The sequence below is a fragment of the Sesamum indicum genome, linkage group LG3 (assembly GCF_000512975.1).
Source record: "Sesamum indicum cultivar Zhongzhi No. 13 linkage group LG3, S_indicum_v1.0, whole genome shotgun sequence".
In the NCBI taxonomy this organism is placed as follows: domain Eukaryota; kingdom Viridiplantae; phylum Streptophyta; class Magnoliopsida; order Lamiales; family Pedaliaceae; genus Sesamum; species Sesamum indicum.
In genome coordinates, this window is record NC_026147.1 from 5,924,998 (window position 1) to 5,951,872 (window position 26,875).

The following is a 26,875-nucleotide window of genomic DNA, read 5'->3' on the forward strand; positions in this document are numbered from 1 at the left end:
TAATTTCCTAATTTATTGAAATTGTGCTGTATTTAATTTAATTTAGGGAAAAATTGGAAATTAAAATATTTTAATGTGTGTTTGGTTGGGTGGTGGTAAGGCCAAAAAATGCACTGTAAAGCACTGGTCCGTACCTTCCACCACCTCCAATTAATTATCCACTCGCTCGCGTTCGTACACCAAATGGTGTGTTTGGTGAGAGGGAAAGGGAAGGAGAGGAGATGGGAAAGGAAAATCTTAGGTATATGCATTTTTTTTAAAATAGTAATTAGAATAAAAATATATTTATTTTTATATATTTTATTAAAATTATATTGATTTGACACTACAATTTAATATAATTAAGGAATCTAATCACATTCTCATTTTTTATATAAAAATTATATAAAATTAAAAATACATATTTATTACTGAAAATTAAAAACATATTTTTACAAACTTTTTTTTAATAATTTTTAATTCATTTTTGGTGGGCTTTATGTTTATTTTATTATTGAGTATATAAAAATCTATAAATGCATGTAATTGGACTGCAGTTATTTATATTTTTTTAAAAATATAAAATATTATAATTATGTAAAATAGAATAATGTATTGAATTATGAAAATTATTTGATTATATTCATCATTGCATTAATATTCTTTGATTGGTGAGGAAGATATAAAAATATATTCCTTTTTAGTTTTGTTTGTATATATATTATTATAAAAGGAAGAAATAAAATTTCCTTTTTCCTTCTCTATCTACACCTACCAAACACACCACAATGGCATTTCTGGAACAAACAAAAAAGTACGTACAATAATGAAGAGGGTGCCAACTCTTTTACACGTGGGAGCTTAGAAAGGCGAGTAGGCAATCTCACAGACACATGCGCAAGTGGTTGTGATAATCAAGGGGCCATGCATTGCTTTTCCCCCTGCAGTAATCGAGACGGGTCGTGGCCAATCATGTGACACGACCCTCGTTTGCTCCCCAATTCACTAACTTTTTATTTATTTCTTTAAGACCCCAACTTTTTGCTTAAATTGTATATTGATCAACTTTTTTGGTAGTATTATCTCGCACAGATGAACAAAAATATTTGATACGTACCAAAATCTGAAAATATTATAATAATTAAAAAATTTCAAAAAAATTCTAAATCAATGAATGACTAACTTATAAAATAAGAGTTGGCATTGCGATGCTAAAGTTAATAAATTAATTTTTTTTATTGAATTATGATGAAATTTTATAAAATAAATGTATATCAATACCATAAACAATATAAATAGGAACGAAAACCCTCTTGATTTTTATTTTTATTTTTTATGTTTAATGCATACAAGTGGATTTGATTGTTAAAAAAAAATATAATAATGACAAAATCAAGTCACATTGTGAGAAAAAAAATAATTTACATTAAAAAGATAAATATTTCTGCAAATTCTAAATTAAAATGAATTAAATTTAATGGTTCATTTATTTTTCGGGTATGTAAAATGTTAGAACATGGGTGACGCGTCCATAAATTTATTATAGAGAATTGTGTCATCATCATATGTACCAATCAAAGTTTTTATAGTTGAATTATTGTCGCAAGAATCAAAGTATTATGAAAATTTTATCATGTGCATTTTCAAAGTGGGCAGAAAACTAGTTTGGCAAAGATGAGGGGGTGAAAACCTAATTATGAGAAACTGTTCGGGCCCCATGCTATATCACCATCCACGCTGTCATTCCCACCAGTCAACGTCTCCAGATTCTCCACGTCATACGCCACATCACCACTCAACGGCGGTCAACGCCTTCTTCATTCCACATCAGCACGAGTAAACACCAGTCCAAAAAAACGGATATCTAGGGGCTGAGTTGTCATTTCGAAATGGACCAACGCGTGGTATTCTCGTAATTTCCCCGAACACTAGTGTCTTTCTATCAACCCTCAACCCCTTGTCGTCCTTTTTATTATCCCCTCTCTCTCTCATCATACCCACTGTCTCTCTCTCTCTCTCTATTTATTTGCAGTTTCTCTCTCTCTTTTCTGTGTGTAGTACACACAGAAAACACATACTTACAAGTGTGTGGGTTTTGGATTGGAGTTTTTCTGAACGGTTTCATCACAAGTTAGTGGCGGCTTTGAGGTAAGGGGTATGAGGAGCGATTTAGGGTTTGCTGGTGAAATGTTTGTTCTTACTTAGGTTAGGGTTTTTGTTTTGTTTTCCGCCTGTTGTGTGGTTGGATCTTGTTGGATCTGGGTGTTTCTTCTCTTGCTACTGGTATTCTTTGAGGATTGTGTCTCTTAGTGTTTATTTGTGTGCTTCTTTTAGGTGATCTGATTTAGATTTTGATTCTGTGTTTTCCTTTGTTAAGGATTTGGTTTCTATAATATTTTTTGGAAAATAAAATGTTTATTAGGGTTTTTGTTCTTAATGATCGTTTTGGAGTTTAAAACTCTGGCACAACTTTTTCTTTGGGATTTTCTTAAGGATTTTGTTCAATCTTTTTCTTAATTTTACACTTTATAGCCGTTTGAAGTGTTTGTGTCGATGTTTGTTTCTTTGTGTTTAGAGGCTTGCTTTTGTCCTCTTCATTAGCTTAGAGGTCTTTCAGATATTACCATGTTTTTTTTTTCCTTATTTTGTAGTTCTAGAACTTTTCTTTGATTGTTCGCTGGAAAGGGTTCTTCTGAGTGAGATGCATTTGCTGTTTGGCGCCCGTGTTTTTGTGGTGTTCGCATTCAGTAATTCCAAAGTTTGTGTGTAAGACTGATACGTTTGTTGTGATATTAGAATTGTGCACCCGAAGTTGCTGAACTTAGAGGGTCATCGGTTCAAGTTCCCCAGCCTTTTGGTTCAAATAATTTGATCATATATCAATATGTTGTCATTAGTTTATTGGTTTTGCTCTGGAAAGTCTGTTCATCTCTTGAAATGTTTGCATAGTAAAGTTTAAAATTTGTAATTATGATTACATCTTTGAGAAGTATAATACTCTATGTGTGTTATGTTGCACATGCTCTGAATTTGCATTTGTAGTAGTTTACATGGCAGTAGTTTGAAGGTTTCGTACACGAATACCCTCTGAGTGCTTGCATTCCAGCATCTACAATTGAACATTTTATTGTGATTATGCTCTTCTGGATAAACCAAATGCACTCTTGAAGATATATTTCACTTTTAACTACCACTCAGTTCTTTAATGCCTTTTGAGTGATTTGTAAAATTTTATGGATGTGAATTCTGGCAGTCCTTACTGGTATTAAAATGGTTTGGTGTTGTTGCATGTATTTTCTGCGGGTGTTAGCTAGTTTCTCTTGTTCGCATTCTTTTTCGCATGCCATAGTTCTGTAACAGTTTTATGTGGGTGATTTGTGAATGGGCCAGAGAAAGTTCTGCTTCTTTTGTCAGTAGCAGTGGTTGTGCAGTGTGTAACTATGCTTTCTTCTGCTCCTATTATTATGTTTCCTTGTTACCTGACTGTGGCTGGATACAGCTGAGGCATCTTCTGATTTCTATTGTTTCATTGTTCTAGTTGCTATCATGGGGAGAAAGAGGCGAACTGATCTTCCTGGCTCTGGTGAGAGCTCTGAGTCTCAGGAGGCTGGTGGAGGACGTGGCGGCCCACAACGTCCACCGGCACAACAACAACCACAACCTCAGCAGCCACAGCAGCAAGGAGGATATCAAGGAGGAGGAAGAGGCTGGGCACCCCAACGTGGAGGCTATGGTGGCCGTGGTGGTGGAGGCGGCAGAGGCGTTCAACAACAATATTATGGTGGGACTCCTGAGCATCAGCAAGGTCGGGGTGGCCAGCAATATCAGCGCGGAGGCCCCCCCCGCCGTGGTGGATATGGAGGTGGCCGTGGGGCACCTTCTGCTGGTGGGCCATCTAGGCCACCAGCTCCCGAGCTGCACCAAGCTACCCAGTCTCTGTATCAAGCTGCAACGACTCAGCCATATGGGAGACAGGTGGAGACCCCCGGAGGGGCTAGCTCTTCTTCCCAGGCACCTGAGCCAACAGAGTTGGAAGTGTCTGAGCAGATCCAGCAACTTTCTATCCAGTCAGAAGTGGCCCCGAGCCAAGAAATGCAACCTGCTTCAAGCAAGTCGGTGAGATTTCCTTTGAGGCCAGGCAAGGGTAGTTATGGGACCAAGTGTATTGTGAAGGCAAACCACTTTTTTGCTGAGCTGCCTGACAAAGACTTGCATCAGTATGATGTGAGTTGTTTGTATTAAGTCATTTATCTTATCTTACTCATTTCATTGTGCGGTCTAGCTTTCAGCACATGATTGACTCATCCTTCTCTCCTTTGGTAATAGGTTTCAATTACTCCTGAAGTCACATCCCGTGGAGTTAATCGTGCTGTGATGGAGCAGTTAGTGAAGCTATATAGGGAATCCCATCTGGGGAAGAGGCTTCCTGCCTATGACGGTAGGAAAAGTCTCTACACTGCTGGGCCTCTACCTTTTGCGTCCAAAGAGTTTAAGATCACCCTTATAGATGAAGAAGATGGTCCAGGCAGTGCTAGGTATTCGTGCATAAACTTTCTAGAAGTTGCTGTCTCCCACATTTTTGAACGAGATTTTATTCTGGGCTTCTTTTCTTATTCTAATTATGAATTATAATGATATTGCAGGCGCGAGAGGGAATTCAAGGTGGTTATCAAGTTTGCTGCACGTGCTGACTTACATCATTTAGGCATGTTTTTAGAGGGAAGACAAGCTGATGCACCCCAAGAAGCTCTTCAGGTGTTGGACATTGTTTTGCGTGAACTTCCCACCACTCGGTATGTGTTATTTGCTCTTCTCACCACTTTGATATTGTTGAATTTTTCATCACTCTGTTTCTTGGTTATTCTGTTTATTTTCAGGTATTGCCCAGTTGGCCGCTCTTTCTATTCCCCTGATTTGGGTAGAAGGCAGACTCTAGGTGAAGGGCTGGAAAGTTGGCGTGGTTTCTACCAGAGTATTCGCCCCACTCAGATGGGTTTGTCATTGAATATTGGTGAGCAAGTCTCTACTTGCTATTCTGAATTCAATCTTTTTATATATATATTGATTAACTTGTTGGAACTTCCTTCTGTGTCTTCTGGGTTTAGTAATTTTAAATGATTCTGATTCATTTGTGACAGCACTAGTTATCCTGTTTGAACTATCCATTTTCCAATGTTAATGAGGATGATTTTTATTCCTTAAACCTTTCTTCTTAATGAGCAGATATGTCATCCACTGCTTTCATTGAGCCACTCCCGGTAATTGACTTTGTCACCCAGCTTCTGAACAGGGATGTGTCAGCTCGACCATTATCTGATGCTGACCGCGTCAAGGTTAGATCATCTGTCTGATTAGTTGATTTTTCATCAACTATCTTGATACTGTTATTCCATTTTTTTCATCTAGCTTTTGCATGCTCTGGAAACTCGCAATTTGTTTCTGAAGTTCTTGGGATCATTTACTTGATCTGTTCTACTTGATTTTGATTGCTGTGATATTTGTACTCTGGTCCGTCTACTGCTGTAGATTGCTCAATTTCGTTCTCATGTTGTGTTAAACTGTTTTGTTCTTGTGCCCATCATTCTGTTGTGGGCTTTAGGTGTCAGTTTGTTAGTGTGTTGTGTGACAAGGACTTTTGTTGATCATTTGATCTGTGACAGATAAAGAAAGCTCTTCGAGGAGTAAAAGTGGAGGTTACTCATCGAGGAAACATGCGCAGGAAATACCGCATCTCTGGTTTGACGTCTCAAGCAACACGAGAGCTGACGTAAGGAACAAAATGCATCATTTTGTTCAGTTATGTATATTGGACTTAATGAAGGCTAATATTTTGAAACTGATAAATGTGTTATTCTTAAGGGTTTTGCAGTTAAACATTTATATTATTTTGTCTGCTAGCTGCAAGTACAGCTGTCTTTAGTAATTTTCACATGACAACATGGCCTACCATTTTCAATTTTAGATGTTGCTGTGGAGCATTTTATGAATTTTTTTTTGAAATATGATTAATTATGGTGGATGTTGCAGATTGTTTTTACTTTCCTGCAGAGTGTCAAACTGTGAAATTTTAGATCTGTTTTTAAGTCTGTTTATTTTTGTTTTCTGACCTGACTCTCGTTGTGTCAGATTTCCTGTGGATGAAAGGGGCACAATGAAATCTGTGGTTGAATACTTTCAAGAAACCTACGGATTTGTTATCCAACATACCCAGTGGCCTTGTCTGCAAGTTGGAAATACTCAAAGGCCAAACTATTTGCCAATGGAGGTTAGTTTGCTTTCTGTTTGATTAGATCTTCTGTAAAGAATCTTGGATAACTTGACAAATTGTTTTTTGTTGATAAAGGTGTGCAAGATTGTAGAGGGCCAAAGGTACTCTAAGAGGTTAAATGAGAGACAGATTACTGCACTCCTTAAAGTGACGTGCCAGCGTCCCCAGGAAAGAGAATATGATATCCTTCAGGTTGGTCTTCTGATTACACTTGTATGTCATTGTGGCTGTCTGATTCGGTTGATGTTGTTATTTCTCCTACTGATGCTAATGCAATAAGTTTTTTTCATGGGTCATTTCCAAGTTTTTGTTATGTGGGCCTTTCATTTGCACTTAGGTGTTGCATTCATTGCAAGTAATATACACTTTCTCTTATCTTCTTACAGACTGTACACCACAATGCATATGCTGAAGATCCATATGCAAAGGAGTTTGGAATTAAAATCAGTGAGAAGCTAGCACAGGTGGAAGCTCGTGTCCTGCCGGCACCATGGGTAGCAAAAAATCCCGAATCTCTAATTTGCTGAATTGTTTTTGTTTTCTTCTTAGGTTTATGATTTCTATGTTGTTATTATAGCTCAAATATCATGATTCGGGGCGGGAGAAGGACTGCCTTCCACAAGTTGGGCAGTGGAATATGATGAACAAGGTGACATGCTTTATAAACTTGATTTACTTGGTTGTATGCCCGAAGAAGATATAATTTTGTGTCTAAAATCAAGAGAATCATGGACCGTATCACTTGGGAAGACTGAACTAAGTGTAGCTTGTATGTTTATAATGCCCAACCTTGTGAGTGCATTTTGTATTTCACATATTTAACTGAGAGCTAGTAGCTGCTTCATAAACAGCCAAATACTGAGACACATGAATGGTGCATTTTTCTCATATTTTTGGATAGCAAGCCTGTCTTTTTTTCTACTGGATTTTGTACTTTTGTTGCTTTATGACTCAACTTTTGATTTAGTGATGCATTATATTTGTTGATTAAACATTTGAAATTGATTGGCATCATGCAGAGGATGGTAAATGGTGGTACAGTGAACAGTTGGATCTGTATTAACTTTGCCCGCAACGTACAAGACAGCGTGGCTCGCAGTTTCTGTCATGAACTTGCTCAGATGTGCATTACGTCTGGCATGGTAAAGATGGATCTTAATGATACTGGTCTTTCAGTTTTTGGATTTTTCCCTCACTTATTTTATTTTCGTCTGTCAGGCCTTTAATCCTGAACCTGTCTTGCCGGTTTTGAGTGGTCGCCCGGATCAGGTAGAAAGAGTTCTAAAAGCTAGGTTTCATGATGTGATGACAAAATTGCAGCCTCACAGGAAGGAGCTTGACTTGCTAATTGTTATATTACCAGATAACAATGGCTCTCTTTATGGTAGGAGTTGGTTTATCACCTCATGTGAATGCTATGTTCAGTTAAAAGTCAATGGATCAGGTATCTGCGGTTCTGTTCATAATCTTATTTTGATTGTGTTCAGGTGATCTGAAGCGGATATGCGAAACGGATCTTGGCATTGTGTCCCAGTGCTGTCTGCAGAAGCATGTCTACAGGATGAGCAAGCAGTATCTTGCTAATGTTGCTCTGAAGATTAATGTGAAAGTTGGTGGGAGGAATACGGTTCTGGTTGATGCTCTATCCAGACGTATACCTCTCGTCAGTGATCGGCCAACTATCATTTTTGGTGCTGACGTTACACATCCCCATCCTGGAGAGGATTCTAGCCCATCCATTGCTGCTGTAAGATTCTTTCTTAGTAGAAATTAAGATGGATGATCCCATCCATTTCTTGAGGTTGCTTACTTAGGCTTGTATTTCTTTTCAGGTGGTTGCTTCCCAGGATTGGCCGGAGGTCACAAAATATGCAGGCTTGGTTTGTGCTCAAGCTCATCGACAGGAGCTCATCCAGGATTTGTATAAAACCTGGCAGGATCCTGTTAGGGGCACTATGCATGGTGGCATGATCAAGTATGACCTCGAAGCACCTTAACGAACTCCTGAAAAAAGAAAATTTCCGTTGTGCCTTAATCTCTTTTTTGTGATTATTGTGACTGAATTTGCATTGTCTATGGATAATTGTAATGAATAATTCATTGTAATAACTTTGTGCTTCAATAATTCAGGGAACTGCTTATTTCATTCCGTAGAGCAACTGGACAGAAACCACAGCGGATTATTTTCTATAGGTAATTTGTTGGATTACAATTGTATTATTTGACACCCTCTTGCTTTCTCCTGGTTCCTCTTTTTGTATCTCATGGATGGCTGCTGGGTCTTGTAGGGATGGTGTCAGTGAAGGTCAGTTCTATCAAGTCTTGCTTTATGAGCTAGATGCTATACGCAAGGTAATTTCTGGAGTTTGGGATCTATTATGGAGCAAGCATATTATTTGAAAAGTCATCTATCTGATTTCTCTGAGGCTGTTTATTACTTTATCTTGTACTCATCCAGGCATGTGCGTCCTTGGAGCCAAACTATCAGCCCACAGTCACCTTTGTTGTGGTTCAGAAACGTCATCATACTCGATTGTTTGCTAATAACCATCATGACAGACATGCAGTTGATAGAAGTGGAAACATTCTGCCTGGTATGCCCACTCTAACTTGATTCATAGCTTGATTTTTTTCGTTGGCTTGTCCATTGAGTAATATCATTTGTTTTTTAAATCTATTTTACATTGAATGCTTACAGGTACTGTTGTGGATTCAAAGATCTGCCACCCAACTGAGTTTGATTTCTATCTCTGCAGCCATGCTGGGATACAGGTACTTTCATACTCTTACTTAATCTCGAATTTATACATCATCATAATCGACTTATTTATCTTCTTGGATCCGATATAGGGGACTAGCCGCCCGGCTCATTACCATGTACTGTGGGATGAAAACAAATTTACTGCCGATGCCCTCCAGAGTCTGACTAATAACCTTTGCTACACGTAAGCTCGTGCTCTACCCGGTTAAGGAACTATTCTGGTATAGTTGCTAAATTAGTTGTTTACCTTTGCAGATACGCGAGGTGCACTCGTTCCGTATCCATTGGTATGTATTTGACTTGCTCTTTGGTTTTATATTCCACTTGGTTGGTATCTCTGCTTGATACCATCATTCTAATGTTTTCTGGCAGTGCCTCCTGCATACTATGCCCATCTGGCTGCCTTTCGTGCTCGTTTCTACATGGAGCCGGAAACCTCTGACAGCGGCTCAATGACGAGTAGTGCAGTTGCTGGTCGTGGTGCAGGTGCAGGTGCAAGGAGCACGAGGGTTCCAGGGGCCAATGCTGCTGTGAGGCCACTTCCCCAGCTCCGGGAGAATGTGAAGAGGGTAATGTTCTACTGTTGAGGATCGTCCCAGAGGTGGCCTCAAGCATGGTGGATTTGGTAGCTAAATTAAAGGTTTGCTTGAATTGTTCTTTTGTGCTGCCAAGGCACTGGTAACTTCATTTGCTGCATCTTTTGTGGACCTTAGGTGTGTAATAAATCAAGGGTTGATACCAAACATGCGTGCTGGTGGTATTTTTCATTACCTATTCTCAGTTGACAATGTTTTATTAATATTATGGTATGGTTGGTTACTTTTATCTCTGCCCATTTAAGCCAGAAAGGGCAATTGTTGCACCAAACCTTAACTGTGTTGTAGGGCTATTTCCAAGATTGTTGTGCTTCAGGTTATTAAGTTTGACAATATATCCTTGTGAGTTTGAATGCAAACATTTAATTTTTCATTAGTAGAGAATGTAGTAAAGTCCTCCCACTGCAATTTACCCAGTGGGATTTCTTCTACTGCATTTGATCAGCGCTATCTTAACTCGGGCTCGGAACCCCTGCCCCATTTTTGCGGCTGAGCTCGGATTAACTTGCAACAACTACCAAATATTTCTCCTATCAACCCAATTGTGTCATTGTATTTATGATGTTTTGATCTCCATTATATAAAATATCAAAACCTAATACAAATTTATTACATGAGAGGAAATTATAAATGAGTGTATTTAAAGAATACTTTTATATTTTTATAGACGGTCTATGGGCGTAATAATAAAATATGTAGGAATGAAATAGTTTCAATAGCATTTTGATATTTGGTATAATGAAAATGAATTAAATGAAAAAATTTCAAATCTCTTGTTTATTACCTATTGGGTGGATAATAATAAAATTTGAAGAAAAAAAGAAAGACCATATACATACAAATTTTGTTACACAAGAAATATTATTTACACTATATAAAATAGAAAATCTCAGTTTTACTCATATATGACAATTATTTACATTGCAACACCACTTTTTTTAAATTATCAAAATGTCTATATTGTTTTGACCATCCTTACTTAAATTCTTTTTCTCATCTATTATATGCTATATATCTATACTAATATGAAATGTTCACTCACACCAAATTCTTTTTGTGTCAATAATATCCCTAAATTAGTTTTACTTTATTTTATTTATTTATATTTTATAAAAATGGAAATTTCATTTTTCATGCGTAATTAGCGGTAACTGATACTAATTTTTGAAGTATAAAAAATATTATTATTTTCAATCACCGCTATTCAAATTATTCTTCTCATCTACATGATATATATTATATATCTATACTAATATGAAAATTTCAGCCGCATCAAATTCTTTTTGTGTCAAATATACCTAAATTAGTTTATTTTATTTTATTTATTTTTTTTAAATATAATGTATTGATTTATATATCTTATTTTTATTTGTAATATATTTTAAAACGTAAATAATTATTTGTTATATGCACGTGGGGACAACGTGCGCTAGTTTTAAAATACCAAATTAAATATAAAATTTCAAGATATGTATATATTTGGAATATTTTCATGTATCAGATATTTAATAAATACTTATTAGTTACTAAAATAATATCATATTTATTAAACAAAGAACAAGTATCAACAATATTAAAAAAATTGAATATATATTTTGTACTTATAGTAAATATCGATTCAATTACATATATGTATGTAACTATTTTTATATTATATTTAATAAAATATTTAAAAATTTAAACTATTCATGTTACATACGATTTAAATATTTTATTATTAATTAATATTTATTGTGTTTAATATATTTAAAATAATGTATAATTTTTATGTAAATGTAAATTTTTCATTAAATGTAACTTAGCAATTGTATTCCCAAGCGGGTTAAATATATTTTAGATCTCTAAGCTATTGGTCGTATTTAAAACTATGAGTTTGGAAATGAGGTAAATAAAATACAAATACAACCAAAATAAACTTCAATTCTCTTTAGTCTGCCACTCCTTACAGTCTGTAATCTATTTGTTTTTGCAAGTGGAAACTTTGAAGGAAAGAATATATGAAAATGATTCCCCTCTACCTTTCAAGTAATCAATCAGTTGAAAAATGTCTGAAATCAGACACTAATAACTTGTAAACATGGACGAATCCTTTTTCTTCATCTTAGTTTGTCTTCCCCACAATCATTCCTTAAGAATGTTCTTTTCTGTTCTTTCCATTGTCTACACAATATTCCTTTTGTATATGCATGCACACTTTCCCTTTGTTTTCTCCTATATAAAGAATCAACTCCACTTCTTGTCCAAACCAGACAACCCCACCCCACCTGTACTAGATCTGAACTTGCCAAAACAAGAAAGGATAATTATCTGTTCCTGCGATCATTCAATGGCTTCAGCTGCAGCAGTGGACACTATGCCGGATGCGTTGAGGCAGAGTCGATACCATATGAAGAGATGTTTTGCCAGGTTTATTGCTTAGTTTTTCTTGCGTTCTTAAACTTGGGAACTTGTCTGATTTAACATGAGATGTCCTGATTTAGTTCTTACGTTGGCATTTGAAGTTTGTCGAATTCTTGAAAATAACAAATGACTGGAAAAAATATGTGTGTGAAGGCTTACTGGAATGGGAAGAAGGCTGATGAAGTTCCAGCATATAAAGGATGAGATAGAGCAAACAATTGAGGACAAGATTGAAAGGTCCAAGGTTTTGGAAGGTTCACTTGGTGACATCTTGAGTTCAACACAGGTAATTAACAGCATGTTCTGAAAGTACATTTTCAGTTCAGAAAATTCTAACAAAAATGTGGTCTGAGGATTTTCATGCATGCTATTCGCAGGAAGCGGCTGTTGTCCCACCTTATGTGGCTTTTGCAATAAGGCACAGTCCTGGGATTTGGGACTACGTCAAGGTGCATGCAGATAGTTTGTCTGTTGATATAATCACATCCACGGATTACTTGAAGTTCAAAGAAACGCTCTTCGATGAGGACTGGTATGTACTTAGCGTTGTTCATGAGAATTTTCTTGATGAAAGTGGCTCATAAAAGACGAATGTGGTTTAATTCACTGCATGCACAGGGCAAAGGACGAAAATGCATTGGAGATAGATTTTGGAGCGTTCAACGTTGGTATCCCAAGCCTAGCACTTCCGTCTTCCATTGGGGACGGACTTGGCTATGTCTTGAAATTCATGACTTCAATGATCACTAGGGGCTCTGAGAGTGCAAAACCTTTGGTTGAGTACTTGCTTACACTTAACCATCATGGAGAGGTAGGAACATCGAACAACTTAGTCCTAGCAAGTATTATAGTCCTAACAAATTAGTAACAACTTTATTTGCCTTTTTTTGAAATTCAGAAACTTATGATCAATGAGACTCTAAACACTGTTGGGAAGCTTCGAGCAGCTCTGTTAATTGCAGATGTTTTCGTCTCTGCCCTCCCAAAGGACACACTGTACCAGAATTTTGAGCAGAAGTAATGTCACTCATTTCCTTTTTCCTATAGTGATCTGACACCAATCGACAGTTGTTAAGGGAAAACTCGGTTTTTGTATTACAGGCTTAAAGAATGGGGCTTCGAGAAAGGTTGGGGGGATAATGCAGAAAGAGTTAGACAAACAATGAGGATACTTTCTGAGATGCTTCAAGCTCCGGATCCTACAAACATGGAAGCATTTTTCAGTAGGCTTCCAGCCATTTACAAGATTGTCATATTCTCTGTTCATGGTTACTTTGGACAAGCTGATGTTCTTGGTTTGCCTGATACGGGAGGCCAGGTACGTATTTAAGTTTTCCTTTGATCTAATGCTAGTCGTTCGTTTATTAGCATATTTGCAATAAATTGCATGTGGAACAGGTCGTTTACATTCTTGATCAAGTTAAAGCGTTGGAAGAAGAACTGTTACTAAGAATAAAGCAGCAGGGCTTGAATGTGAAGCCTCAGATTCTTGTGGTAAGGCTACTACTAAAATTTCCTCAAGATGGATTTACAACACTCAGAGTTGGAGATGTCTCAATTTCTTTTCTACATGCATACAGGTGACTCGTCTCATCCCCGATGCACAAGGGAACAAATGCAATCAAGAAATGGAGCCGATAGCCAACACAATGCACTCCCACATTCTGAGGGTTCCATTTAATACTGAGAAGGGAGTGCTCGGACCATGGGTCTCCCGGTTTGATATCTATCCTTATTTGGAGAGGTTTTCTCAGGCAAGTACTCTCTTGTCTTGATTCCGAAACAGTATACCTGCTACAGATGAAGTGACTAAAAGTTTTTCTGTTGTTGCCGATGTCATTAGGATGCCACTGCAAAGATTCTTGAGCTAATGGAAGGTAAACCAGACCTCATAATTGGGAATTACACAGATGGGAACTTAGTGGCATCTTTGGTGGCTAGCAAACTTGGAGTTACTCTGGTCAGTATTAAATATCTTCCTATATATGAACTGTGTATACTTCTAGTCTGTGTTGTAGTAAAGAAATTCGCACGATTGACATTTTTATCACAGGGAACAATAGCTCATGCTTTGGAGAAGACCAAGTACGAAGATTCAGATGTCAAGTGGAGGGAGTTAGATCCCAAATACCACTTTTCTTGCCAATTCACTGCTGATATGATAGCAATGAATGCTGCTGATTTCATAATTACCAGCACATATCAAGAAATTGCTGGAAGGTGAGTATATATGCATGAAAAGTCTGACTGTCTTGTTAAGGCAAAAGGATTGTAAGGTATCAGTTTTTACTGATTTCACACTTTTCAGCAAGAACCGGCCTGGACAATATGAAAGCCATGTGGCGTTCACTATGCCGGGACTTTACAGGGTCATCTCGGGCATCAATGTGTTTGATCCTAAGTTCAATATTGCTTCCCCTGGGGCTGATCAGTCCATCTACTTCCCATTCATGGAGAAGCAGAAACGACTCACTAAATTTCAGCCTGCCATTGAGGAACTACTCTTCAGCAAGGAGGATAACGACGAGCACATGTAAGTTCATTGACTCAAACTCAGACTCCCCTTCTTCGATTGTGATGAGAAGTGTACTATCTGAATTATATATAACTGAGGAAAACTGGTGTTTCTTGAACAGTGGATTTCTTGCAGACAGAAAGAAACCGATTATCTTTACAATGGCAAGACTTGACACTGTGAAGAACATCACAGGATTGACTGAGTGGTACGGGAAGAACAAAAGGCTTAGAAACTTAGTTAATCTTGTTATTGTGGGGGGATTCTTCGATCCATCGAAATCAAAAGACAGGGAGGAAATGGCTGAAATCAAGAAGATGCATTCTCTGATTGAGAGATACCAACTCAAGGGTCAGATCAGATGGATAGCAGCTCAAACTGACAGATACAGAAACAGTGAACTTTACCGTTGCGTTGCAGACACGAAAGGAGCTTTTGTTCAGCCAGCATTATATGAAGCTTTTGGCTTAACCGTCATTGAAGCAATGAATTGTGGATTGCCCACATTTGCAACAAATCAAGGAGGACCGGCAGAAATCATAGTTGATGGTGTCTCAGGCTTCCACATTGATCCGAACAATGGGGATGAATCGAGCAAAAAGATTGCTGATTTCTTTGAGAAATGCAAAGGGGATACTAGATATTGGCATAGGATGTCTCAAGCAGGACTCAGACGCATAAACGAATGGTACTTGCTCCCAGAAACTAATTCAAGATTCCCTCCATATCATGTTCTGTATTTGTATTTGATATTTGTTCTTTTCTTGCAGCTATACATGGAAAATCTATGCCAACAAAGTTCTGAATATGGGATTGGCTTATGGATTCTGGAGGCAGTTAAACCAAGAGCAGAAAAAAGCCAAGCAGAGATACATTGATATATTTTACAATCTCCGGTTTAGGAAGCTGGTGAGTTCCCAGAAAGAAAGTCAGTCAGTTTTTTGCAATGGAAGTCTATCTAGATTAAGTTTTAACGAATGTAGCAACAATGCCACAGGCCAAGAATTTCACTATCCCTCTTGAAGGAATCAAACCAGCAGCATCGACTGAAACTTGTGAACCTAAAAAACGAGCACCAGAACCAAAATCAGAGACGCGTGATTCAGCCTCACCAGCAGTAGAGGAAAAAACTCAAGCAACAAGGCATGTTTTCTCTGCTAATAAGTTTACGAAGATAGACAATGATATATTTCATAATGGTTCTTTACTCATAATAATCTCATTGAGTTGTAAATGCTTGCTCATTGTCCCATTGATATGAATTTGGTGGGATAACAGGACGGAAGCTGGAAAACCAGAAGAAGTTGATCAGAAGATTCATCAGATTTCAACAATAAGTCGTACGCCGGGTTCCTGCTGCTGGATTTTTTTAGCCATATCTTCCTCAATTGTTGTTTATGCTTTGCTGAAGCTCTGTGGATATTTTTCAAGTGATTGAGTTCTATGACAGTCATCTACTGCTGATATAAACAACAAAGTGTACCCAAATTATCCACACAAGAGCTGAGTAGGATATTAGATGGATTGTATACATTATGTATCAAATGAAATCGATCAGTCAAGAAAGAACAGGAGCCTTGTAAGTGGATAATTTATTTAAACATATTGATGATCTGTGATAATAAATATTTTCACTTCTGTAACAGTAATATGTCAAATTTCATAATAGATTATACAAGAAACAATAACTATGTATTTGGTAACAAGATAATATTTTTTACATAAAATATAGTTAAGACAAATAATTTTCTGAAGAATAACCAATACAGTACTAAAAGAACGTCGTTTCATTGTGCTTTAGTAAAAAATAGTTAAGACAGGTTTCATCTGTATATCATATAAATGGCTTCATCTGCAGCAGGTGGAGACAAATATGTACATATGTCTGTGTAGGGACTACTTGCCACAAGAAATGCAAATTTGCTACTCCATACAACAAGGTCTGGATCCTACAGTCAAAGCATTAAATACACCAAATATATGGTTTTGCTAGATGTTTAAGCTCAAAGTATGTGATTATGGCTGACTCAATATTAATGCTTATGCAGATAATGAAATAATGGCTACCTGGATACTGCTTCTTCACACAGAAAGCAGATGGCTTCGAACACTATCGACTACTTGTGATGCCACTTTGTTGATTGTTTTGAAGAGTGATTGATGCAAAGTGATGTAATTCTGGATAGACATTGTCCAAAGTGAATCCATCCTGATTCTCGTTGTCTTTTAGAGAACGTTTTTCTGCGTCGCACTGCAGCCATAGAGCTTCGTCTAGGCAAGATACTACTCTATCCATTGGTGGCCTATCGACTTGCTCCAGTTGCAAGCAGCTAAAAGTAACTTCAAGAAATTCACATAAAGATTTTGCTTCAATTTTCCCATGTAGATATGGGTCAATAATTCGACCAAGAGCCTTCTTCTTGATAGCTTGTCTGATCCTATCTAGTAGCAGGTGATTATGGAGGTACTCGGGACACAGTACTTCCAACAGAAGCACCCCAAACAAGTACACATCAGATTTTTCAGTGAATTTGGTGGGATATGTGAAATCTGGTGGCATGTTTTGCAATTCAAGGGACGTTTGCCATGTTAAAGCTGGATCATGAACATCTGAGGGGCTTAAAATAGAACCAAAGTTTACAACCTTTGCGCACCAACCCTCGTCCAAGAAAATGACGCTAGGACTGACATCCCCATGGATGATGGTTTTCCCGGTGCGCATATGAAGGTAATCCAATCCTTGTGCTACACCAATGCAAATAAAAAGCCTGATTTTCCAAGATAGATTGCTGGTTTTCAGGTAATGAAGGAGGGTGTTATCTCCTGCATACTCATATACAATGAATATCTCACCCTTATCACCGCAGCAATATCCGATTATACATGCAAGATTTGGGTGATAAAGCTTCGAAAGCATTTCTAGCTCCATACAGACAGCAGGTATACGCTCTTGTGCACATTTAAACCGAGCAATGGTTATATTTCTGCCAAAGGACTTGTAGCTACCTGCATATATCTTGTAGAATACATTGCTTATGATGAGGCATTTATCACTAAAGTTTTCTGTGGCATTCTCAATACTAAATTTTGAGAAGTGATGGCAAGGTCCATCTGGAAAAGTCAGTGCTTTACTCCTCTGAAATTGTTTTCTCGGCCTAAGCATGAATTGCTCGTTACTTGAAGAGCTTCCTCCAACACATACCTGTGCACCTCTGGTGGAATCCTTGAGAATTTTTGGTTGAGTACTTCCTAAAGGAGCCTCTAGATGTTGTGTTCCTCTATCTTGAGCCACACGATTTTGAACCATTTTGGAGTTGCTTTTTCCAGCAACATGTTCTTCATGTAGAAATTCAAGCATTGCCACCACTTGAACCATAGTAGGTCGTTTCTTTGGTTCATCATGCAAGCATTTTTCGGAGATTTCCACAAAGTCTTTCAAGCATTTGAGTGACATTTTCCCCCTAAGACTGGGTTCAACAATCTTATCAATATCTCCATTACGTATGTGACCTCTAGCCCAACTGATGAGGTCAGGCTGGCAGTCTTGACCTCTTGAGTTCACTGCTCTTTTCCCAGACAGAACCTCAAATAACACAACACCAAAGGAGTAAACATCAGATTTCTTGGTAAGTCGTTGATTTCTCATATAGTCTGGGTCCAGGTATCCATTTGTGCCTACAATCCTTGTGTTAATATAGCTATGCAGCTGCATCGTCTCCCCAAGTTTTGCAAATCCAAAATCAGAAATTTTGGCCCTAAACTCATCATCTAGTAAGATGTTCGAGGACTTCACATCGCGATGTATAACTCCATTAGTGTGAAGATAGTCTAATCCTCTGGCAGCTCCAATGCAGATCCTGAGGCGCTGCTCCCAAGAGAGGGAGTTATCAGTGATGTTGTTTTTGAAGAGATTGGCAGCCAATGTTCCAAGCGGCATAAGTTCATACACAAGGATCATTTCTTCACGTTCATAGCAGTAGCCAATCAAAGAAACAACATTGGCATGCCTCAGCTTGGAGAGTGCTTCAACCTCGTTCCAAAACTCATTTTCCCCCTGATGAGAGCCAAATGTTAACTTTTTTATGGCAACCTTGCGTTGCCCGTCATCAATTAGTCCTCTATAGACTTTTCCAAATGACCCCCTTCCAATAGGAGTATGGCTGAAGTTGTCCGTGGCTGATTGCATCTCATCAAGTGAAAAACAACGTAATCCCTCTGTCAAGGCAGATTGCTTCTTCCACTTAGCTTCCGCAATTTTATGCAACTTATAATTAACTAAGGTGGTTAGAGTCCCGACAGCGACCACAATACTTCCAACAGCATTTCCATGATCAGAAACTAAGAGTAGAATAGACTTCCATAGACCCCTGGATGATAAAGTTTGTGATGGAGGCAAGGGGTCCAGACTGGCAAGGCTATTATTGAGGTTGCTCAATTTGAGTATCTCAAATCGCGCTAGTGGTCCATCACTCAGACCACTCTTTGTCTTCATTGCAATCATGAGATCACGCTTACCTTCTTGCCCGTGTCCGTTCATCATCACCACATAGTCCCTGTAGCAATGGATGTCATTGTGGCTCCTTCGGCGAGCTGAATCCACCTTAGTGTCTGCAATCTTACCATTGATTAGGACACTAAATTCCATGATACCTGAAATTTCCATATAATTTTGTGGTTCACTCAAATGAAGACGTACTAAGTATCTAAATCCCACATCCACTGGTACGTTCCATGCAAAGAAGTTGATCTTGTTTGTCTTTCTGGTAATCCTACTATGAAGCATGCCAGAACTATTGGCTTGTGAAATGGATTCCTCTTGAATATTTAACTGATGAACCATTTCAAGCACAGTGCTACTATCAAGCAACACGTGAAAGTTATGGCCTATGAATTGTGCTCCAAGACAATTATCATGAGTGTAATAAAGGGAAGTAGGCATGTCGATGACTTCTATTCCATTTACAAATGCATATGTATCATGTAGTAGACTACGTGCAGGGGAAAATTTTAATCTCAAAGTTTGGTTTTCTTCCACGGTGATCCAGAATTCTTTGACAAAGTATTTCAGGCCAAGAGCATCTGCAGTTAATGAAGCACTGAAGTTACCAAGGAGGGTCAAACGTCCAGCCTGTACTATGAAAAGGTCTCTATACATTCCAAAACCCCGGTATGAAACTGGATTGAAGTGAAGGCGAATATGTTTCTGACCTGGACTGACTTCTTGGAACACATAGGAAAACTGAAAACGAGAGATTCGGGCGTATCTGTAGGGAACCGGATCAGCATCTGCCATATCCACAGTTGAGCTGACCGATGAGCCTCTTAGTAGGGGTGAACGAGTAAATTCTGATGGTACATCTCCTATCCATTCCCCATAATCGGTCGTCGCTGATGTACCATTTGACCCACAATTGACAGCAATTTTCCTGGAGGAAGCTAGAGAGTACTGATAAGCTAGTATGGAAAAAAGATGAGAATGGAGCAAGAGTGAGAGGATCATGAAAGCCATTGAAACTGGGCAAAGGATTAGTTCCTGAACACTTGTGCTTCTTGCAATTAAACCAGGTCAACCAAACAAGGAAGCAGTTGCTTATTACATAAGATAAAACACCCTCAACGCGGTTTGATTTCAAGTTTTGGAAGTGATTTTAGGACTTCAGAGGCACCAGCGTGTTTACTTTAGTGCCTAAATAAATGCCCCCAGGACTTCACCTGTTCTCTCCTCTCTTCAGGTCTGTATATGGACACTATGCGTTGAATTGAATCAGTCAACACTGCTTTCTAATTACTTATTTTGCACAATTACTCAAACCAGGTAATATCTGCCTTGAGAAAGACAAAAACATTTGCCTTCAGGAGTCTGAGTAAGAAGAACATTTTTCTTTGCTGCCATACATTTAACCATGCATGGCCAAAGAGAAAGTACGGAGAAAAATTGCGGAAGAATCAGATGGGAGAACTGAAAAGAGCTTTCAGGTAAAACATCTACGTGTAAATAGGTGAAGCCGGTTAACGAGACTTGCATCCTTTATTTTTCCATTGAGAAAAGGCTATTGCAGAAGCACAGCTCCAACAGACTCAAGGCGTGGAAATGGTATTGCAATCACTGGAACTACAGCAGAAAATAGTAGTTCCCAGGGTGTCTTTTGCACAGGATCCTTCAAACAAAGCAGAAATTGCTGCATCATTCTCTCTCTTTGTTAAGGTGCATGCTTCAAGGAATGCTACCAGAAGAGCATAAGGCTTAGAAGATTAGTGTATCTTGTTGTTCTGGGGGATTTATTGATCATTCAAAATAGAAAGACGAGAAGGGATAGCTGAAATCAAGAAAATGCACCCCTAGTTGAGATATACCAACTCAAAGGTCAGATGATAGATAGCAGCTAGAATGGACGGAGATAGAAACAGTGAGCTTTATCAATGTATTGCAGGAATGGAAGACCTTCCATTCAGCCAGCATCGTTGTAAAGCTTTTGGCCTAACTGTTATGAAAGCAATGAACAGCCCTAGTTGATGGCTTCACAGCCTTCCATATTGGTATAAACATTGGCGATAAATCATGCAAAAAATGGAAAGGGGGTAAGGACTCGACGCATAAATCAATGGTACTTGCTACAAGAAGCTAATTCCAGATTCCCTGTAGTTTTATGTGACACCCATTCTTCTTGCAGCTATACAAGGAAAAAAATTATGCCAACAGAGTTTTGAATATGGGAGTAGCGTCTCAAGGCCATTAAATAAATCAAGTATCAGTATCTTTCAAGATGTCCAGGTCAGGAAACTGATGAGCTCAAAGAAAAAAAATTCTTGTTACTTTTCTGCAGTGAAAGTGTGTCTGGATACCCAAAAAAAAGAAAGTGTATCTAGATAACTGCTAATGAATCTAGGAACATGGCCACAGACCATGAATTCTGCTAGCAATTTTGAAGGAATCGAACCACCAGCATTAACTAAACCTCATGAACCTAAAGGAGAAACAGAGCCACAGGATTCAGCCACCAGCAGCAGAGGAAAGAATACCAGCGACAAGGCATATTTTTTCAGCTAATAGATTCCATTTGAGAATGGCTCTTGATTCATAATAATTTCATGATTGATGAATATTTTTGTTGCAAATTGATATGAATTTGGTGGAATAACAGGAAAGGAAGCCAGAAAACAAGAAGATTAGCAAAATACAGATGAATCAGCTGTCAATAACAAGAAGTACACCAGGTTCATGCCACTGGTCTTGTTCATGCATATCTTCATTTTTATCAAGTAATTTCTCCAAACCTTCATGTATTTGTGCTAGAAATGTTTTTATGAAGCCATCATTTACTGAGAAAGGAATAAAGTTTACAAGGACAGATATCAAAATTGTGGATCAATGATAAAAGAAAGAAACTGCATTTGCAGCAAAAATTAGAAAATAAAAGTTACACAAGTCTCAAGTTACAGTGTGAAACTACAAAAAATCTGAAACAAAATGTCTTTCTCAAGAAGGCAATTACTCAATACAATTGTGTTCTCGTGGTGTAGCCGCCTACTAATTGAGGAGTTGACCAATGAGCTACAGGAAATTAGATCAGAACTGGCAGCAATCCTTCATTATCTTCACTATCCATCAAATTGTAAGTCAAGAAAGTTGTCAATGCTAGGTACAGTTGTTGCATTCCTGAAACCATCTCATAGCTAAATGTAAGACTAGACTCCTCGACAAGAATGGCAACTCGGAAGGGTGCAGAAAAGGTAATATAACTTTATGCTGAAACATCAACGCAGGTTAAAGTGTTAAAAGAAGTATAATTGTACCAGAGTGCTATGAGCAAACACGGGCTCTTTGACCCTCCCGTTCCTGTAGGAAAGATATGGATAATTTATCATCCCTCTCTGCCAAACATCGCTTGTATGGCACAAAACCTTTTCCGCATTCTTTTTTCCCAGGACTCGAAAGCTGCTTCGAATCAACAACATCACTATTTCGATTATCATTGTTGACTTCACCAGTTGACCCGCTGTTTGAACCAACTAAAGAACCTTCCCTCTGAAGCTCTTCATCTTTTAATCCTTCAAAATTCTCTATGACTGTGTTGTTATAAGATGATGAATAGGGGAAAGCTGTACTATGGTACCAAGTAGACCAGGGCAAAGTGATTAAGTTCTCCATGGGGCAATAAATGTTTGCCAGTGGCTGAGGTGGCAAACAGGCAGGAGATGAACTGTTTGAAACAAATCCAAAAACAACACGTGAATCTAAGTTGTTGGGACTTAACCCCTGAGCAAACTTGTCATTATTGTTCTCAGACTTATCATCAACAGCACCAGGCAGTAACGATTCAGAGTTCTCCACAACATCTAAAGGCTGTTTTGGAGTATCTCTTACCACAACTGTCTTTCCGAACAATTTAATACTTGTATAAGGTTCTCCAGCATTTGGAGAATCCAGAGAAGATTCTGTCTCTTGAGGAAACAATTCAAACTTCTGCAAGCACACGAAAAAGCCAATAAAAGAGGAAACAACATTAATATTGAATCTGCAAGAAATAAATCAGATTTAATTGCTCCAGAGATGAAAACAAGAGGATACCATGGTGGTTTTATTATCAGGGACTGAAGCCGAAGATATTTTCATTGATAAATGAAAGCCATCCTCCTCTTTAGAAGATATGTTTGAGGTCGCATATTCGTTATCATTACCAGAAAGAGCATCAGTTGCACATGAAGCTGGCGAAAGGCGAGATTTATGCATCTCAGCAACTGTAGATTCTAAATTATCAGAACCGATTGCTGAAAAAACTGAGGTAGGAGAGTAGTTCTCTCTTTCAGCAGCAGATTCAGTCGTGCCTCCTACTTGATTTGAGACCACGACTTCTGTATTAGCTGGATCAACTGTTTTACGAGGGTAAGGGTGTAAAGGTTTCTTTTTGGGGCGAGGAGGGGGGATCTCAATTGGACTCAGAGATCCTTCAGCATCAACACATGGATCCCGAGTGACCTTAGCAAAGAACTTTTGGGCGTGACTCCGGATTTGGATGGCAGTCTTGGTGGCCACATGTTCTGAATAACAACAAACCTTAATAAGAAGAGCTTTTAAATTTTAGAAACAATGTCAGCTACAATAAACTAGACTCGAAAGAAGACATTCCCCTGGCGTCGGACAACCCTATACCACACTCACCTTCTATTTGGCGCCAGGCACGACCATACAGCTTCAGAGCTTCAACAAACCTTTTATGTTCTTCCTCTGTCCATCTTTCTCTCTGTTTTGTGATGGTATAGGGTTTTCTCACCTAATATAGGTAATAAAGGAACATCTATATTATGCGGAGTTAAACATGGATTTTAATGTATCTCACATGAAGCAAACAAGTGGCGGTGTCATGAAAGGATTGAAACCTTAGGCGCATAGCCATTTCCATTAGATGATAAGGCCTTAGATTGAGTAGTCACAGATTCCAGTTGCGAGCTAACTGCAACAAAGGCATCTCGGCAAGGGCCTGCAGTTTGATCCTGCAAATTAAAAGAACAATCAGAGACGACATTGGAATGGCTCTGCTGAGATATTAATCTTAGTTGAGAATCTGATCCATGCCTCTCCCTTGAACTTTATATTTTGTCGCTAAAGCAAAAATATAGTTAAACACAAATTTCTCAGAAAGTATTAACCTTTCAAGTTTCTGTGATTATGCAATTTCCCCCACAGGAGACCCCACCTCTATTTCTTAGATATTATATATTAAATATCTCTCCTCTCTAACAACTTGAAATTTATATGAGGTAATCATTCAATACATTATCCAAACCAAGCCAAACAAGAGGTCCGACATTCAAATCTTGCTTCCACCCATTTACTGCGAAAGAGTTCCACACTCTAGGCATTTGAAAAAGCAATATTGACTGTATCTGAGGGAACAAGCTAGAGTTATTAAATATTGCACGGATCTCCTCCCTATAGTTCCGAAATAGAAGACTTTACCCAAACTAAACTCAACAATGTGATTAATTCAAACGCGGCTAAATCCACTAAGACTGCTGATAATCAAATTAATCTTCCGCCATGGGTTTAATTCCAATACCTTACTATATTGGATTGACGTCTTTTAACATTGCCGATAATAATGACGTGATTATGGCTAATATGCATCATAAAACTTTATGTTGAAATGGCAGCCAAAGCAACATGAAATAAGTGGAGCCCTTTACATTTCTTGAAGAGGTGACCAAAAACTTATAAACTCGACAAAAACATCTAATTTACCATACAGAAGCCTACAGCATTGATTTTCTCCAGAGTATAATCTAGCATCAGCTAGAAGAAGATAAACACTCTGCACACCAGAACCCAAGAGGAAAAAAACAAGAAAAATGAGAAACAGCAGATTATTTCTTAAACCATACTTATGCATATATTTCTACATACTGTAAGCACAAATCTGATTACAGATCAACAATTTGAGTAGTCCCCACTTCTCCTACCTTAAGCAAATAAATGCAAATAAAAACATAAATTATACACATAAAGCAAAATAATTCGAAGGAAAAAAGAAGGGATTTTCAAGAAAATACATACCTTAGCTTCAGCAACCATAGCTCCAAGAATTGCTGATACAAGAAGACGAAACGGGCAAAATGCGAAACTAATACAAACACAAAGGACCGAGCTTTACTCCTCAGAGTAAACACCTCCCCAGAGTATCAAACAGTTTGAGAAGTGTGGAGAAAAAAGGCCTAAACAAGAATCAAAGAAACGAGAAGAACTGAGAGAAAGCAGAGAGAGAGAGAGGGGAACAGTAAGTGTGAATGGCGTATAAATGGAGACGGAAGAAATGAAACGAAAGGGGAAAAGAATAGGAAGAGGGGATGCCCACGTAGGACTAGGCTGGATTTTTCTTTCCCAAATTTACGTATATTAATTTTTGTTGTAATAATAAAATAGTCGTAATAGAAAGGTCGAGAAGGTCGGAGGAGCAAAAGGATCTTTGGTGGTGGACAGTAGGAGTTTTTGTGGCTGAAAATGAAATGGGCCCGTGACACGTGTCCCTTGTGTGCGCTGTCCCCCCATAATCTTTTTCTTACTCCTGCCTCCCTAGTCCCTCCTACCCGAGAGAGAGAGAGGGAGAGAGAGAGAGTAGGTAATTGTTCTTCTTTGGTGGCATTACTTTCTCTCTCTTAATCTTTATCTCTAAGACAACAACACTTGTGAAGTTTTTCGTGGAAGATATTCAACCAACCAACCACCACTCTCACAACTCGCAAGCCCCACAGCGGGTCCACCTCCCCTTCCCCTATATAATATAATATCTTTTCCTGTGTGGGAAGGGAAGGCAGATATTATTATGATTTGGCATTGCTTCCCTAACTGTTTTCTTGATCATTCATTCATTGCACGCCTCTAATTTGTGGTTCCAATTAGATCTCGCATTTCCGACCCCAATCCCAATAGCCTCATGTATTCAATCTATGGGCCCTACAAATCATTCCACTCTCATTGATTTTTTTTATTCAAAATAAATTTATCGAATTAAATTAATCACGAAATAAATATATTATTCAGTTATGTTTGTAAATTATATACAAATTATATAACAAATATAATATATTTGTTATATAATTGATCTGGATCCAATCAAACTTGATTTAAATTAAAAAAATTTCGTATTATATAACAACAATACCAGTGAACTTTTTCATTCTTGGTATAAATTCTTCTGCATCTGCCATCTGCACCCAGACGAGCTCCAAAGGCTCACGGGCGAGCTCAACCGGCCTGTGCCCCTAGTGTGTGGGGGGAATGAGGGCATATAAGCACTGTGGTCCAACAATTAATCAGCTTCATAAATAGAAATTTGAATAAAATATCAGCCACAAAGTATAAGTATAATCAAATTCATGGACCTCAATCTATTCTATATGCTAATATTAAGTACTAGGTGCTAACTCCAATACTAGAATCTCCAAAATTCAACAGATAATTTGCCCAACAATCATAATGGTGCATGTCATAGGCGAAAATAATGCGGCAAGTTGTGCCAAGAACGAGAGATCTTTCCACACATAAAAGAAAACAAAAAAATGGATGACAAAATAGATAACACGTATACGCTTACTACAGGATGTAATCACATCCATGACCTTCAATCTTGTACTAAGTTGTTACTAAATTATCTCATGACTATCAATTTTGAATTCGACATGACAATGAATGCAACACCAAACGCATAAGATACATACAACAGTATTTGGTTGTTGTCAAAAAAAATCAATTTCATCTTCTTTGAGGTCATGGTCTAAAGACCACTAAAACTGAAAGATGCATCAGCTTGGATAATGCTGGTTGAGTGACAACATTGAACATCAGGATTCTTGCTGTTATC

At 38.1% G+C, this 26,875-nt stretch overlaps 4 protein-coding genes across 9 annotated transcripts; 2 read left to right on the forward strand and 2 right to left on the reverse strand.

The window, feature by feature from the left end:
- Positions 1,970 to 9,833, forward strand: LOC105157342 (protein argonaute 1). Of its 3 annotated transcripts, none has more exons than XM_011073742.2 (22): positions 1,970 to 2,127; positions 3,518 to 4,203; positions 4,306 to 4,514; positions 4,623 to 4,772; positions 4,857 to 4,990; positions 5,203 to 5,312; positions 5,640 to 5,746; positions 6,106 to 6,244; positions 6,323 to 6,439; positions 6,634 to 6,741; positions 6,825 to 6,896; positions 7,267 to 7,389; positions 7,466 to 7,631; positions 7,735 to 7,994; positions 8,080 to 8,222; positions 8,378 to 8,440; positions 8,536 to 8,599; positions 8,706 to 8,841; positions 8,946 to 9,019; positions 9,098 to 9,192; positions 9,264 to 9,295; positions 9,381 to 9,833. In XM_011073742.2, exons 2-22 carry the CDS (start codon positions 3,526 to 3,528, stop codon positions 9,593 to 9,595), a joined length of 3,195 nt encoding a protein of 1,064 aa, XP_011072044.1. In that variant the 5' UTR covers positions 1,970 to 2,127; positions 3,518 to 3,525; the 3' UTR covers positions 9,596 to 9,833. The 3 variants fall into 3 exon arrangements, with proteins under 3 accessions (XP_011072044.1, XP_011072045.1, XP_011072046.1); XM_011073743.2 differs by having other exon boundaries at positions 1,976 to 2,184; XM_011073744.2 differs by lacking the exon at positions 1,970 to 2,127 and adding an exon at positions 2,240 to 2,262.
- On the forward strand, positions 11,748 to 16,151 carry LOC105157343 (sucrose synthase 7). The gene is made up of 15 exons (XM_011073745.2): positions 11,748 to 12,010; positions 12,158 to 12,290; positions 12,382 to 12,536; positions 12,623 to 12,815; positions 12,903 to 13,021; positions 13,106 to 13,322; positions 13,403 to 13,498; positions 13,585 to 13,758; positions 13,848 to 13,964; positions 14,058 to 14,224; positions 14,313 to 14,537; positions 14,641 to 15,207; positions 15,290 to 15,428; positions 15,517 to 15,662; positions 15,798 to 16,151. Exons 1-15 carry the CDS (start codon positions 11,787 to 11,789, stop codon positions 15,955 to 15,957), a joined length of 2,832 nt encoding a protein of 943 aa, XP_011072047.2. The 5' UTR covers positions 11,748 to 11,786; the 3' UTR covers positions 15,958 to 16,151.
- Positions 15,857 to 21,793, reverse strand: LOC105157491 (receptor-like protein kinase FERONIA). The gene is made up of 2 exons (XM_011073896.2): positions 16,587 to 21,793; positions 15,857 to 15,932 (listed from the first exon to the last, which is right to left on the reverse strand). Exon 1 carries the CDS (start codon positions 20,026 to 20,028, stop codon positions 16,630 to 16,632), a length of 3,399 nt encoding a protein of 1,132 aa, XP_011072198.1. The 5' UTR covers positions 20,029 to 21,793; the 3' UTR covers positions 15,857 to 15,932; positions 16,587 to 16,629.
- On the reverse strand, positions 21,871 to 25,711 carry LOC105157344 (protein REVEILLE 7-like). Of its 4 annotated transcripts, XM_020692555.1 has the most exons (8): positions 25,072 to 25,711; positions 24,922 to 24,977; positions 24,760 to 24,829; positions 23,898 to 24,011; positions 23,680 to 23,791; positions 23,089 to 23,558; positions 22,314 to 22,983; positions 21,893 to 22,176 (listed from the first exon to the last, which is right to left on the reverse strand). In XM_020692555.1, exons 3-7 carry the CDS (start codon positions 24,805 to 24,807, stop codon positions 22,321 to 22,323), a joined length of 1,407 nt encoding a protein of 468 aa, XP_020548214.1. In that variant the 5' UTR covers positions 24,808 to 24,829; positions 24,922 to 24,977; positions 25,072 to 25,711; the 3' UTR covers positions 21,893 to 22,176; positions 22,314 to 22,320. The 4 variants fall into 4 exon arrangements, with proteins under 4 accessions (XP_020548212.1, XP_020548213.1, XP_020548214.1 ...); XM_020692553.1 differs by having other exon boundaries at positions 21,871 to 22,983; positions 25,072 to 25,709; XM_020692554.1 differs by lacking the exon at positions 24,922 to 24,977 and having other exon boundaries at positions 21,871 to 22,983; positions 25,072 to 25,709.